Source organism: Ptychodera flava, chromosome 6 (genome assembly GCF_041260155.1).
Source record: "Ptychodera flava strain L36383 chromosome 6, AS_Pfla_20210202, whole genome shotgun sequence".
Classification (NCBI taxonomy): domain Eukaryota; kingdom Metazoa; phylum Hemichordata; class Enteropneusta; family Ptychoderidae; genus Ptychodera; species Ptychodera flava.
The window spans coordinates 41,216,947-41,230,266 of record NC_091933.1 but is presented as its reverse complement, the minus strand read 5'-3'; the positions used below and the strand labels follow the sequence as shown (position 1 = coordinate 41,230,266).

Sequence of the window (13,320 nt, the reverse complement as noted above, 5' to 3'; positions counted from 1 at the left end):
GGGATTCCTCATGCTGATGTGTTGCGATGTTGATCGCGAATTTATTGAAGTCCAGCAATCAGCGAGGGGTGGTCGTTTTCTGACCTCGATCGGACGACCAACTTTGTCGAGTTGTGGACCATCGCAGAACAACAAGGCTTACTTCATTCAACACAGATATTCACGGTGATACACGTTGTCGTTAAAGGAATAATTTTGTTTTTCTTACAATTTGTACGTAATGTGTTGGTGGTGAGATAATCAAATTTTAACTCAACAGCCAAAACAATTATGTAATTTAAATGACAAAAGAAGTTATCGGAGAGGTGACAATTAAACAGATAGAAGTCTGTGTCATGCCCTTTTGTTGTTACCGCTGCGCGCTGTTCAGTACGGTGCCAGTGAAAAAAATCGCTTTCATGTCTCTAAGGACGCTAAGCTCGGTTGTAAGTATTGGATTATGTATATCATTACACGTTCCGTTTTCGGCCCAATAGTTGTGAAGGTGATCGTCACCTAATGAAACTGAAAGGCAAACGCTCAGAACGCCGAATATCGACTGGAAAGCATCAGGCTAAGGAAGTCTTCGTTTATTGCACCGTGCACGGTGCAAGAGATCAAAAGCTTAGAAATCTTTGAAATCCATGAAAGTAATCATTAAATTAATCCATTTTTGGAGAAAATACTAATTTGCAGTTGTGATATTCTGCATGTCCCCACATTTTCTTATTATAATTTTCAGTTTGCTTATATCTGAGTAATATTTCATTTCAGACAGGGATAAAAACATGGCCAGCACTCCCTCATCGATGGTCATCTTGGAAACAATCACAGAAAACACAAGGGCAGAAGAAAAGCTGAGGGCAGATTATACAAGTGAAAAACTTGATAAAGGTTTCAGGATATCCCACAGCTCTAAATGTCGACATCATCAGTCATCAGAGAGAGAAGGGTCTCCGAAAACATCACCAAAGCGGATACGACGAGCAAAACACAAACAAATATCCTCTCCGGGAACACCTGAAATATCAGATGAACTTGTCTCTGAAAGACCCCAATCTACAGGTGAAAGGGCAGGTGAGGTTGCCATAGCAACTGCAAGACATAAGGTCAGACCATGGAGCAGTGTTGGGGAAAGGAACAGAAAAAGTGGGAAAAAGTCACCAACTCTGAGACCCAAATCAGCAGTTACAGTACAGGGGAATGAGGTCTCTAGACCATGGTCAGCCTCTGAAATGCAAATCGCAACCACCGACACGGCTGTAATATCGCAAATGAATGAAGATGAAACAGAACCCAACATAGGTATGTGAAAAGAGTTTTGAAAATACTCAGTATTACCAAAAACAAATCATAATGTACAACATGTGGAGTTTCTGGCATTCAGTTCCTGTGTCACTATGAAAGCTACACTACATACTAAGTGACTAACCAATCACATGACAGACAGTCTGCAGACATTGATATCACTGAATCAACAGGTGTCCCATGCACACAAATGCAAACATACTTGTATTTAACTAGGCTACTAGTTGCTTTGCTATATTAGGGTTTCCACTTAATCTAACTAAATTAAATTTGCAATTTTGGATGGCTTTTGACATTAAGCCAACTGTAAACTCACAGCAAAAAATAGATTTCAGGTAACATAAACGACTTTTATTTAGTTCTGGGTGAGAAATTGAAAATTAGTTCATTTTTACTGATTTGTGGGGAACACCTAGGTATTACTGCAAAGAATTATTCAATCAACTGAATACAAATCACAACTGGTTTTGTTGTTCCTTTCAACACTGATTGTAAAAATGGTGTGTATCACTATGCTAAGATTATTGAATGATGAAAAATTTTAGTGAAATCAGACATGTCACAGGAAAAGAAAACAGTACTGTGTAGTTATAGAGTCATGCTTTATCGTGTTTTTTAATGACAAAACTATTCAAATTCATGCCCATTCATTACTGTATGCTGATGAAACCTGACCACTGTCATGTTCAACGCTGTCATGGAAACCAGAATCACTGGTGTGAATTTGTATGTTATTCACTGATTATAACAAACAAAAATCATGTCACCATGACAATACCAGTCAAGCACAAGTATTTTTGAACGTTTTTGAATTTTGCCAAATTAATGTTTTCAAAATTATGTCTCCAAAGCTTTTGATAATTTTTGAAGTGTTTTGAATTCTTTTCAAGCATGGTTTAGCCCTGCATTCCAAAGTAGAATACATTGTCAACAGACTCACTGTAAATCCCTATCTAATGTCTGTTTCCCATAAAATAGAACCAGAGAGTAAGGAGGAAAAGCCCCAATGGGTGTGGACTCCCAAGAAAACTGACACAGAGAAAAAGGAAATTATGCCTGGTGTTCCACAGGGTCCAAAGTTAGAAAGAAAAGTTCAGTCATTTCAAGAACTGCTGGAGGGACCTAAGGTGGCTGACGATGAGTATGACACAGACTTAGAAGAAGATTTTCCTCCAGGTAAGAAAGATAATGTGCCAAGAAGCACACCTTGTCCTTAGTTTTTAGATCTTTTAACTCGGTGAGTCAATTTCTACATTTCTTTAAATTTGCTTGAGTCAGCCCTGTATGTGATATCAGAGTAGGAAATAGATAATGCCTGCCTTGAGCATATCAATTTCTGGCTTGGTGACTGAAATTTAATGAATGGACATCTACCCATTGTATGGATGAAAATAATTTCTTATTTTTCATTTCGCTAAGAGCTGAAGTGAGATATACCATGTATATAGTATGTTAGACATACTAGCCAATCAGGACAGAGACTATTGTACTCAGGCAATTGTTCCAACCTACCTGCTGGATGTACGCTTCTCATTTTCTGTGAATTTCCTAAGCTGGTAAAATGAATTTCCTATGCTGGTAAAATGAAAAATTATCTTGAATCAGACAAATGACTCTTGATTCAGCAGCACAATCATTTTATTAATTGTACAATTCACACCAATGCCAAGGATATGAATCCTTAGAATGTTTTTGAAATTGCAATCAGTATGTTTGTTTGTTATTTAAATAGTGTTTTATTCAGTATAATTTGCAATGACACAAACTATTTGCCAATCAAGGATTCCTTGTAAAGAATACGTTCATTTTTACAATTATGATGATCATTATGTTTTTATAATTACGGTTCTATGCAAAACTTTTGGAACTGTTATTAGGAGATACCGGTACTTTCACTGTTCTATCCCAAGAGAATCTTTTTTTGAGAAATGACTTCTGTGATGATTCATACCTTTTTTAACTTTTTACTTGTGTTTTCATTTTTCAACCAAGAACCTGAGAAAGAATACGACCCAAGTGGTAAAAACATATATTTGGAACAATGCAAAAAGGAAGGTGAGTAGATTAAATTATTTCTTTGGACTTGCAGAATTTTCATAATTACCATTTTCATAGTAGGACTGAAATGTTTAACTGCAATTTTTTATTTTTTTTATACAACAAAAATTATTTGAATTCACTTTTTTAATTTTCGTACCTCCTTTGCTGCTTTGTTTTTACTCTATACATACACTGGACAGTTTGTGGATATATCATATAATTGTTTGATAATGACTTAATTTTGATATTTCTTACTTCAGGTTTGGTTCCTGTGTCATTTGTGCTAAGACATCTTAAAGAGCCGGTCTTAAGAATGAGACACCATTATCTAGGTGGTCAGGGTACCAGACCTTTAGCCAAGGCCTTGACTGTGAGTACAAGATGTGAATCATTTTCTTGATAATTGCCCATTTCTTGGATTAGTTATTTTGTATTGATATTTAGATATCCTGATCAAATTTATGAGCAAGCTTTATCAGCAAATTTAATTCATGTATCTTGCAGTAATTTCATCAAAATATTGCCTGTGTTTTGCTCTTAAACTGCTTGTCCTTAGATTAGTTGATGAAAACAGTCCTAGTAACTTTTACACCTCATTTTTCATGGTTTATTTAACTTCAGATTGTTTTAAGTTATATTTATATGTTTTGCAGTCTGTTTATATAAAAAATGAAGAAAATTAAATTCAGCGTTGTGAATGCTATGTTCAACCAAATCCATTAGTCAGTTGGACAAAAATATTCACAAAGAAAAGGTTTTCTATGGAAGTTTAAAAACATAATGGTAAATAACAGTTGCAGTTCAGTATAAAAAATGTTCTTATTCACTCGAGAAAAACAATCTGTAGAATGTTGGAATCAATAAAACCCATAGAGCCGTAAACAGAGCACAAAAATCAATTTTCCCCCGTTCTCATTTAATAGAAACAGTTTATAGTCAGTTCTATCTGTTCAAAGAAATTGATGATGATGATGTAATGGAACATTGTGTACATATTTGTTAAGTGTGAATATAAATACACCTTGAGTCAGACAGTGGCAATTTGGATTTTCATTGATATCCATACTGTACTGTGAGTGAATTATATTTCAAAGCAAGTCAACATAAAACTTAATGAAGAACTAATGAGCTGTGTGCTATTGTTATCTTGGCAGTATACATGTGATGGCAAGTGAGTCAAAGAATAGAAAACAGTCTACTGCTTGGATCAACAATGATGCTTTAATAGTTTGGTCTAATTGTTAAACAACTACCAGTTTTACAGTAAATGTCACCTCTAGACACATATAAGGTAGTGTGTGTTTACATAGATAGGTAAAGGTTATTTTCTAGAGAAACGTGAGCCAACTGTTACAGGCCGATGTAGTGTTTCAGAGACATATCTCTGTTTTGAAGTCAAGATGCATTAGGTTTGCAGGAAGATTTGTTGGAAATATTTCAGAGTAACTCATTAACAGTAATATTAATCAATTGCCAATGGTATGTTCTCTGTTTGTAGAATAATCCATTTATTGAAGATTTAGATTTGGTTGACAACCACATTGAAGATGAGGGTACTGTTGCCATAGCAACCATGATGAGAGAAAACTGCAACATTGTAAATTTGGTAAGAAATTTTTGCAGTATTTCGTATATCCTTGAGAAATTTACGGTGGTTTCCTAGTTGTCTGAGTCGGAAGTGAATGACGTTATAGAATGACATTGATTAACAAGTCAGGCAAGTGACATGTTGTATTACAGTCAACAGTACAGGAAATATCTAGAATATCCTGACAACTGATATCATGCATATCAAGTTTTGTATCAGAATCAAAATGAATAGAACTTGTAATAGTTGTATGATAATCATATTAAGTACTGGTAATCTACAATGACCAGTACAAGAAAAACTGTCTGTCACTCACATCTATTGGCAAATTTATTCTTTCAAATATGATATGTGGTTTGAAATCCGAGAGCTTAGTTCTGATAAGAAAGGAAAATTGATCTGACCTCTTTCATCCCCTTGTATATCCACCCATGCCATTAAAAACAACTGAAATAAGTCAAGATATTACTCTACATCATCTTTGTAAAGTACTTATCACTGCATGAGTGAAAACACAGACACGCTGTCATACTAATGAATTTTCAAAATCTATCAATTTTTGTCATTTCTCCTCCACTGCAGGACATCTCTGAGAATTGTATTTATTCCAGGGGAGCATCAGCAATGATGTCAATGCTAGAAACCAACTACACTTTAAAATCACTGTCACTTAAAGGTATGTCTCTCGCCAACATTACAATACATAAGTAAGCTGTGTGTATGAGGGAGCTGTGTATGTGAATTATTCAAAGCAAAGAAACATCTCCTGAAAGTGATGAAACAAATATTGGAAATGTTCAATAAAATCAGCAATCCAGAAAAAATCAATTATTCTTACCATTGCTCTTCATTGATCTAGCTATAATAAAGCAATTTGACCGTATTGAAACTGCATGATGAAAGATATTGGAAATTCACCCATCTATGGAATGAAAACATCAACTTAGCATAATTGATTCAGTTACAAATTTCTACCCATGCCAGTCTATTATGTTTGAATCAAACATAGCAACCAAATGTCGATGAATTAAAATTCACATTTTAGATTTTATTTATTGAAGTTTTTGTGAAAGGTATTTAAAATTTGAGTCACAGCAAACCATTTATTTAGATAAAAATCTTTTTTTCAGCAAATCATCTGACAGACTCTGATGCCAAACTACTGTCAGAAGCTTTGAAAAGTAATTGTACATTGACAGAATTGGATCTCAGTAACAATGAACTTGGAGATTTAGCTGGATTGCATTTGGCTCCAGGTTTGGTGAGTTTTTCCCACAAATCAGTTTTCTCTCAATGTTAGAGTGAGTCAAGAAAAAGTGAACCAGTCATTGAAAATGTTTCAATTTCACTCCCAAGAGAATAAGACCCAACTTTTCATCAGGTTGCTCAGCCATGTTGTATGAACTCATTTACACAATGGTCAATTTGCAGTCACAATGGTTGATTTGCACACTGCATGAACATTGCACTTGAATCCAGGTGTCATATTTGTGTTGTATTGAAACAGAATAAACCAGCAACAGAATGTGCCAGCCACACTGTACACAATGCCATGAAATATTTATGCCTCCATACAGCAAGGCAACTAAAGAGTAATTAATGGCAAACTAGAAGTGAACTAATGGCGTCTCTCTCTTATAAATATTTATTCTCCAACGACACAATAGGCTGAGAATAATGGCCTGATTAGGTTGAATTTGAGCTGGAATGCAATACGTGGTAAAGGCAGTGTTGCACTTTTTAACGCCCTCAAGGTAAGACAAATATACAGTATACTGTCAGCTACTGGTCAGCAAAATTTGGAAATTTACTTTTTACACGACAAAACTAAGATTTGTCATTAGGTGTAGATGTTAGTCAAATTAGTGCAAATTTAAGACATCTTAAATTTAAATAATTCTTAATCTGAGGAAACATGTGAACTTTGATAAACAGTTGGAACACAGTGAGCATTTTTTGTAGTACAAAGGATTGAAATTTACGACACTTAAATTGAAATAACTCTTAATTACTATGTCTGAGGAAATGTGTGAACTTTGATAAACAGTTTGAGCATAATGAGCGATTTTTTGTAGCACAAAGTATTGAACAGGAAATCAGTTATACACACTAATGTGTGGCATGCGTTCAATAATCTGTTTGTACTGTGCACCTACCATTTGATTTCAAATGTTTGGAAGGGATTGTCATGGTTACAAAATGGCATATTTTCTAACTACTAAGATACTATACGTACCATTAGCATGCACTTTTCAGCATTTTTTCAAACACTTTTGCCTGTTAGTCTTTTAGTGTTGTGTGACACTCAGGAAAAAGTATTCATTCAATTCTAATGCACTGATGGTGTTGTTTGTTGTACATTTGAGAATAACAATGAAAAGGTATTATATATATGGTATTATATATATATATATATATATATATATATATATATACCACACACACACACACACACACACACACACACAAACAAACACACATACACACACACACACACACACACACACACACACACACACCTCTGAATGTCTTATACACTTTCCTAACACCTGCATGCAATAACACAAAACCTGCCAGCATGCTCTTTGTCACACTGTGTTGGATATATCTATCTGCATGATTTGATACAGGCCAACAGCATCCTTGAAGTGCTGGATTTGTCTTGGAATGGCATCGCACTGTCTGGTTGTCAAGCACTCGGTAGAGCTTTCAAAGTCAACACAACACTAAGAATACTCAATCTAAGGTAATAAGGAAATTGCAGACATGAATTCAAAGTAATAAAATTGGAATCCTAAATAACAATAAAATAAAGATTATATCAGATAAACTTCTCTGATAACTTCTTGTTTAACTTTTGGGAATAGTTTCATGTGGTTTGTGGCAATATTGATCTTAGAGCTTTCTAACAAAAATGCAAAAAAAAATTGTTGATGTTCTGTCGTACCATGAATGGGACTTTTCAGCTATTGACACTAGTTTTGACTGTTATCATTTAAAACTTAGTAAGCTGTTGTTTTATTGACACTTACTGTGAGCTGTATCATGTGAGTGACCTAATTAAAAATGTTCTGTTGGCCAGTAACAACCACATCAATCTGGAATCTGTCAAGAAACTAGTGATTGGACTGAAGAAGAATATAGGATTGGAAGTGCTTATGGTATGTGCGATCAAATAATGGTTGACATTCTTCTGAACTGCTTTGTTTTCTGGGAAACAACATTATCTCTAAAATTTTGCACATTTGTATGGCTTCTGTGTCACTGACTAGAATTTACTGTAAAGTTTCCTCACTACCCTGTCATAAATTCACTCAATCAAAAACAGCGTTTCTGCACAGCTTTTAGTTAATTTTTAAAGATCAACAAACATAATGGAGGCAAGCTACATGGGTCTTGTCTAACCCCTCTGGATTAATAAAAGTGTAGATATAACATCTGAAAATTTAGTCCACAAACAATCTCTGGAAGTTTTGTACTCATAGAATTTACAAATTTTATCTTTCTTCTGGCTCAGCATGCCATATTGTGAATAATATTACAATGAAACCACCGTACAATCTGATCGCCTTTTGTCAATATGTGATGATCACCTCACTGACTAGTTGAAATGTATAATCTGACATCATTGCCAATGTAAATAAATAGTAAAATCACAATACTGTTAAAAGCAAACTGTTTCACCTGCTGAATAGAAATGATACAAAATGACGTTTTGATGACTGAATATGTAATATGATGTAATGTCATGGTTCTACTTTATTGATACCGGTATTTACAAATCTGAACGGTTTGAACTCTTTTCACAGATGGGTACAAATCCTCTTGGTGAAGAAGGTATAATGACATTACTGGCTCCAATGCATCGACATCGCACTCTCAGAGTGTTCTCAATACAGGTAGGAGACTGGTTTCTCTTTCGCAAGCAATACATAAAAATGATAAAATACTTTCCCCATTCCCTTAGCCATATGTTCTTAACATGTCTATGTTTGATCAACTTTGTGGTATATCTATTCAAAGAACAGATTTTCATGATCAAAAGAATTGAAAGGAGACTCATGATTCCTTTGATCATAATGAAGGTATGAAACCACTCCCCAAAATGCCAAAACCATTATTTGGTCATAGCTTGTTTAATTTTGATTGAGAACTTGTACTGCTTTTGTACACATAACTGCATGGTTATCACTTCATTTCAATCTCAATAAGGTAGTGTTTACATGCAAACATTAATATCCAAGGAGTTGAAATCAGTGCCAATGTTTTCACCGCTGAGGGCGCTGTGACCAGTGTAACGTTAGCAGCAGCAACTTTGTTTCATGTCAATGATGTTTGTGCCTTGTCTGTGACTATAGGTGTGAGCAATCCCATCTTATCACTGCATGTAGGATTAAGTCCCTTGAAAACTAATTGACTTGAAAAATCTTGAAATAGGTCTACAAACTATGAGAAACTATAGAAATCTGATGGTGTGTTCTGTACATCATAATCCAGGGTATGACAGTGCCAACTGGTATCCAGGCAAAGATAGATGATCTGATGGAAGCAAAGGATATTTATGTTCTCCATTCAGGAGTTGGTGGCTACAAAAGGCAACAGGTAAAATTTAAAATGAGGAGTGTGGACAGCAATAAAATCATTTCTGTTTCTGTATGGTAGTCATGTGTGTGTTGGTCATATTGTATTTATAATCAACTTGATTTAAACAATGTTTGTTGGAATGAAATGGTTACAGATACATTGTACTTCAAGGAGCACACTGAAATTGCAAATAAGGCTGAAGGAGCTCCTTTCTGCCTTTTCCAATGTAAACTAAAATGTTTCTTGCCAGTTATACAGTAAGAAAGATGTTTTTCTGTGCGAAAAATATCTTTGGGACATTAAGATTAGAAATAAATTCATTCAGGTATCATGAAACATAAAGCAAAAACTCCATGACATGCTATACGCACATTAGAGAATATGATATAAACCCATTTTGAATGTAAAATTTTAAATAATAATTAAATTTCTTATTTTTTGAATTTTTTGTAAGTTACTTTAAAAACATCGTCTATATTTTTGGAATTTGCGTTGTTAGTGTTGCAGTGTCAAAACTATTTGCATTTTTTCTTTCAGATCTCCAGTAGTACTGTGAGTATGGTGGACCAATTCATCCGTGAACATCAACTCTATGCACTGGATGGCTTCCTACAGAAAGATGTTGACCGTATCAATGTGATATCATTTGATGTTGTCATGGATGTCTTGAAAGAGATTGGTTTACAAATCAGTGAGGTAAGAATGGTGATTCCCACAATTCATGTCAATGCAGCAAAAAGCATGGTGTAGAACTTACATTTTTAATATCAGTGAAATGTGGAATTGCAGAACCTGTTAAAAAACCTAGTTAGAAAGAGAGCATTTATTGTCTATAGCCTATTGAACAGCATACATAGAATTCATGTATGGAGATTGAAACTGAGAAGAGGAATTGGACAAATGTTTTGATTGTTTTTTGCTTATAATCATGAAAAAAAATGAGAAAATTTTACCTTGAGTAATAACAATTGTATATTACAAGTACGTTTGACATTCTGCACGTGTAATGCAATTTATAATGTAGTGGGTAATAAATAGTCTTGTCACATGTGTGTTCTATTTAATCTACATGGAGGAACTAGCATGTGGTCAATGAATTGAAGTAGTGGGAATTTAAAACTCTAAAATTGATGTTTCCTTGAAACCAACTGGAGTTGCATTCCACTTTACAGGAACAAATCAACAAAGTGCTACAGAGTATGAAGTTGAAACGGACTGCCATGATAAATTACAGGTATGGATTTTGAAAGAGTTCAACTTACTATTGTATTGAAATTGCATGATAAACAATCATGTAAAAGCATATGCACCAGTAACCAATAGGCACAGTTGTTGAAGTAAAACTGTGATACAATGTTACAGTTTCAGTACAACTGATTTCTGTGATGAGTTAACTTGCTATTACATGGAGACTATTGTCACTGATGTCCAAACCAAATTATGTTAATCATGCTACAATACAGCACTTGAAGATGCTTTGATCCTACCGGTATATTACTTGATGATCAACCTCAGCAATAGCAGAGGAAATGCTAAATTTACAGTTATTATTGTTAGCGTATGCTCTGGCGTACATGAACACTAACCATCATAAGACGCAGAATTTAGGATAGAAAAAATTCTCATTGATGAATATTGTATAAAATATTGTATTCTTGTTTAAGACTTTATTATTTTTATTGTTCTTTTAGGGCATTGTTGGGAGGTTTCTCAAATCTGAGATCAGGGTTTTACTCCGAACCTAATGAGTACTAAGTATAGTACTGTATTCAAACATGGTATTTGCTTGCAAAGGACGAGAGTGCAAATGAAGAGCTGAATGCATGGAGTCGAATATACCTGGGTACCATGAAGGAGTCAGTCGTGCGTAAACTTGTCTGCAGGATGTGAAAGTGTCAAACAAACATGAAAGATCTTTATGACTCTTTTCCTGATTCTAAATGTTGTGAAAACAATGTCTTCTGTCGCAAAAATTTACATTTTCATTACATTTTTATTTAATACACAATTTTCAACTGTCTTCCATTTCACTAAATGTTAGTGACAACAAAGCCTCTTTTTTGTAAAATTTACTTTCAATAATGCTGTCAAGCTCCTAAACGTTTGTCAGTAATATCAAGACTGTAGCTCAATTGACTGAGCTATTGTTCTTGATTGCTGATCCCGTCCAATTTGATAAAAAAATTTCAAAAATTGTAAAATATTACTGACAAATCAAACCCTTACTTTAATGGATAATTGAAAAGTAGTCGATCATTGCCAAATTCTGATTTGAAAATGCTGCCTATACTTACTCAATCCATTCACATATAATTGCAAGTCCTGTCATGCATAAACACTGTGATTGCCTTAGTGCCATATTCACTGATTTCAAGTATAGGATCTATTATAGAGGTGATTGGCTTAGTGCCATTATTCACAGATTTCATCGGCTCTGACAACATGATAGTGTCATCCTGTTGAATGATGTCAGAGATTCGCTGCAGGTCAACAAGGAAGTGTCGTCAAGCCCAATATTGCCGACAATTTTTACAGTGAATATGAACATTGATCACTCTTCTTAATTCACAAATTTAAGCAAGAAGAATAATCAAAATTATGGCTATGCATGTCCATTTGCACAATGTTGTTGTCGAGTGTATTTCAAATAAGAGAACAGAAAGTACATGCAGGGTTAAAGGTGAAAGGTTAATGTTCAACTGAGAGAGCCAAAAGTTCATAGCATGTCTTTGTTGCAGTGTGATATCCTCCAGTTGACAGCTGTCAGGAACTGACTAAAGTTCAAATGCTGTCAGGTGCCTTGTTACCAGGGACTTATCTATGAAAACACAACAAAACTGAATAATATTGATGAGATCATAAAGTTGTACTGTGGACAGACCTCAGATCAAAGTCTAGCAACAGTAACACTGGCAACAGACCTCAGATCAAAGTCTAGCAACAGTAACACTGGCATTTCTGAATAAATAGCTCAAGTCTCACATTCCTGGAGCACTGTATCGAAGACTTAGGTACAACCTGATAATTTCCACTCCATACAAGACTTGGGGGTCTGATCTGAAGGGTATAGACAAGATTTTGTCATTCACAGAAGAGGTCACCTGTTGTTAGTTAGATCACAGAATGGAATGTTATGGAACAAGAGTCTCTGACTTTTATTGTCTATGTAAAAGTTACATAACTGATACTACTGCTTGTAAGTTTCTTTTGGTATTTCTTGATATTACCGACTTTGCAATTGATATTTTGAGATATGCTGTACATTTCTCCAATTTAGTGTGTACTACCAATTCAGAAATGTTTTTAACAATTTGTGTTGTTAAATTTTTGAACTTTGTTTGAAGAATGTTTCAGTTGAAATATTTTCAACAACCCGGCATTGCCAAAGATCTCATACACAATGTCAATTAGCAGTTCCAGAATATTTTGCTGAAGCTTAAGTGGCAAAGAATAAGCCCTCCAGACAACAATGAACTTTTCAGAATTTAAAAGCAAACAATCAGTTCATGGATTTATTTCACGGAGTGAAATCTATAATTTGTAACAATCATGATATATATATATATATATATATATATATATATATATATATATATATATATATATATATAATATATATATATATATATATATATATATATATATATAAAATAAACAGATTACTTCAAGTACAAAGTAATGAAATCTATACTTAAGTTTCATGCATCTTGCAACAGATATATATATATATATATATATATATATATATATATATATATATATATATATATATATATATATATATATATATATATATATATATATATATATATATATATATA

The 13,320-nt window shown here is 34.1% G+C and overlaps 1 protein-coding gene across 1 annotated transcript; it reads left to right on the top strand.

Annotated features, from left to right (window-relative positions):
• The first annotated feature begins 410 nt into the window (after positions 1–410).
• LOC139135816 (leucine-rich repeat-containing protein 74A-like) lies at positions 411–13,104 on the top strand. The gene is made up of 16 exons (XM_070703546.1): positions 411–425; positions 754–1,284; positions 2,266–2,463; positions 3,280–3,342; positions 3,588–3,697; positions 4,826–4,933; positions 5,498–5,591; positions 6,046–6,176; positions 6,583–6,669; positions 7,546–7,661; positions 7,998–8,076; positions 8,725–8,814; positions 9,413–9,517; positions 10,037–10,195; positions 10,672–10,733; positions 11,191–13,104. The coding sequence occupies exons 2-16, from the start codon at positions 768–770 to the stop codon at positions 11,252–11,254; spliced, it is 1,983 nt and encodes a 660-aa protein (XP_070559647.1). The 5' UTR covers positions 411–425; positions 754–767; the 3' UTR covers positions 11,255–13,104.
• The last annotated feature ends 216 nt before the right edge of the window (positions 13,105–13,320 follow it).

What these genes read in the sequence shown, in the direction of transcription:
- LOC139135816 (XM_070703546.1), top strand. Translation starts at nt 768, where the DNA reads ATGGCCAGCACTCCCTCATCGATGGTCATCTTGGAAACAATCACAGAA. An exon ending in AGAAGAAGATTTTCCTCCAG is followed by an intron (nt 2,464 to 3,279) that starts GTAAGAAAGATA and finishes TTTTCAACCAAG; the next exon opens with AACCTGAGAAAGAATACGAC. An exon ending in CTAAGAATACTCAATCTAAG is followed by an intron (nt 7,662 to 7,997) that starts GTAATAAGGAAA and finishes TCTGTTGGCCAG; the next exon opens with TAACAACCACATCAATCTGG.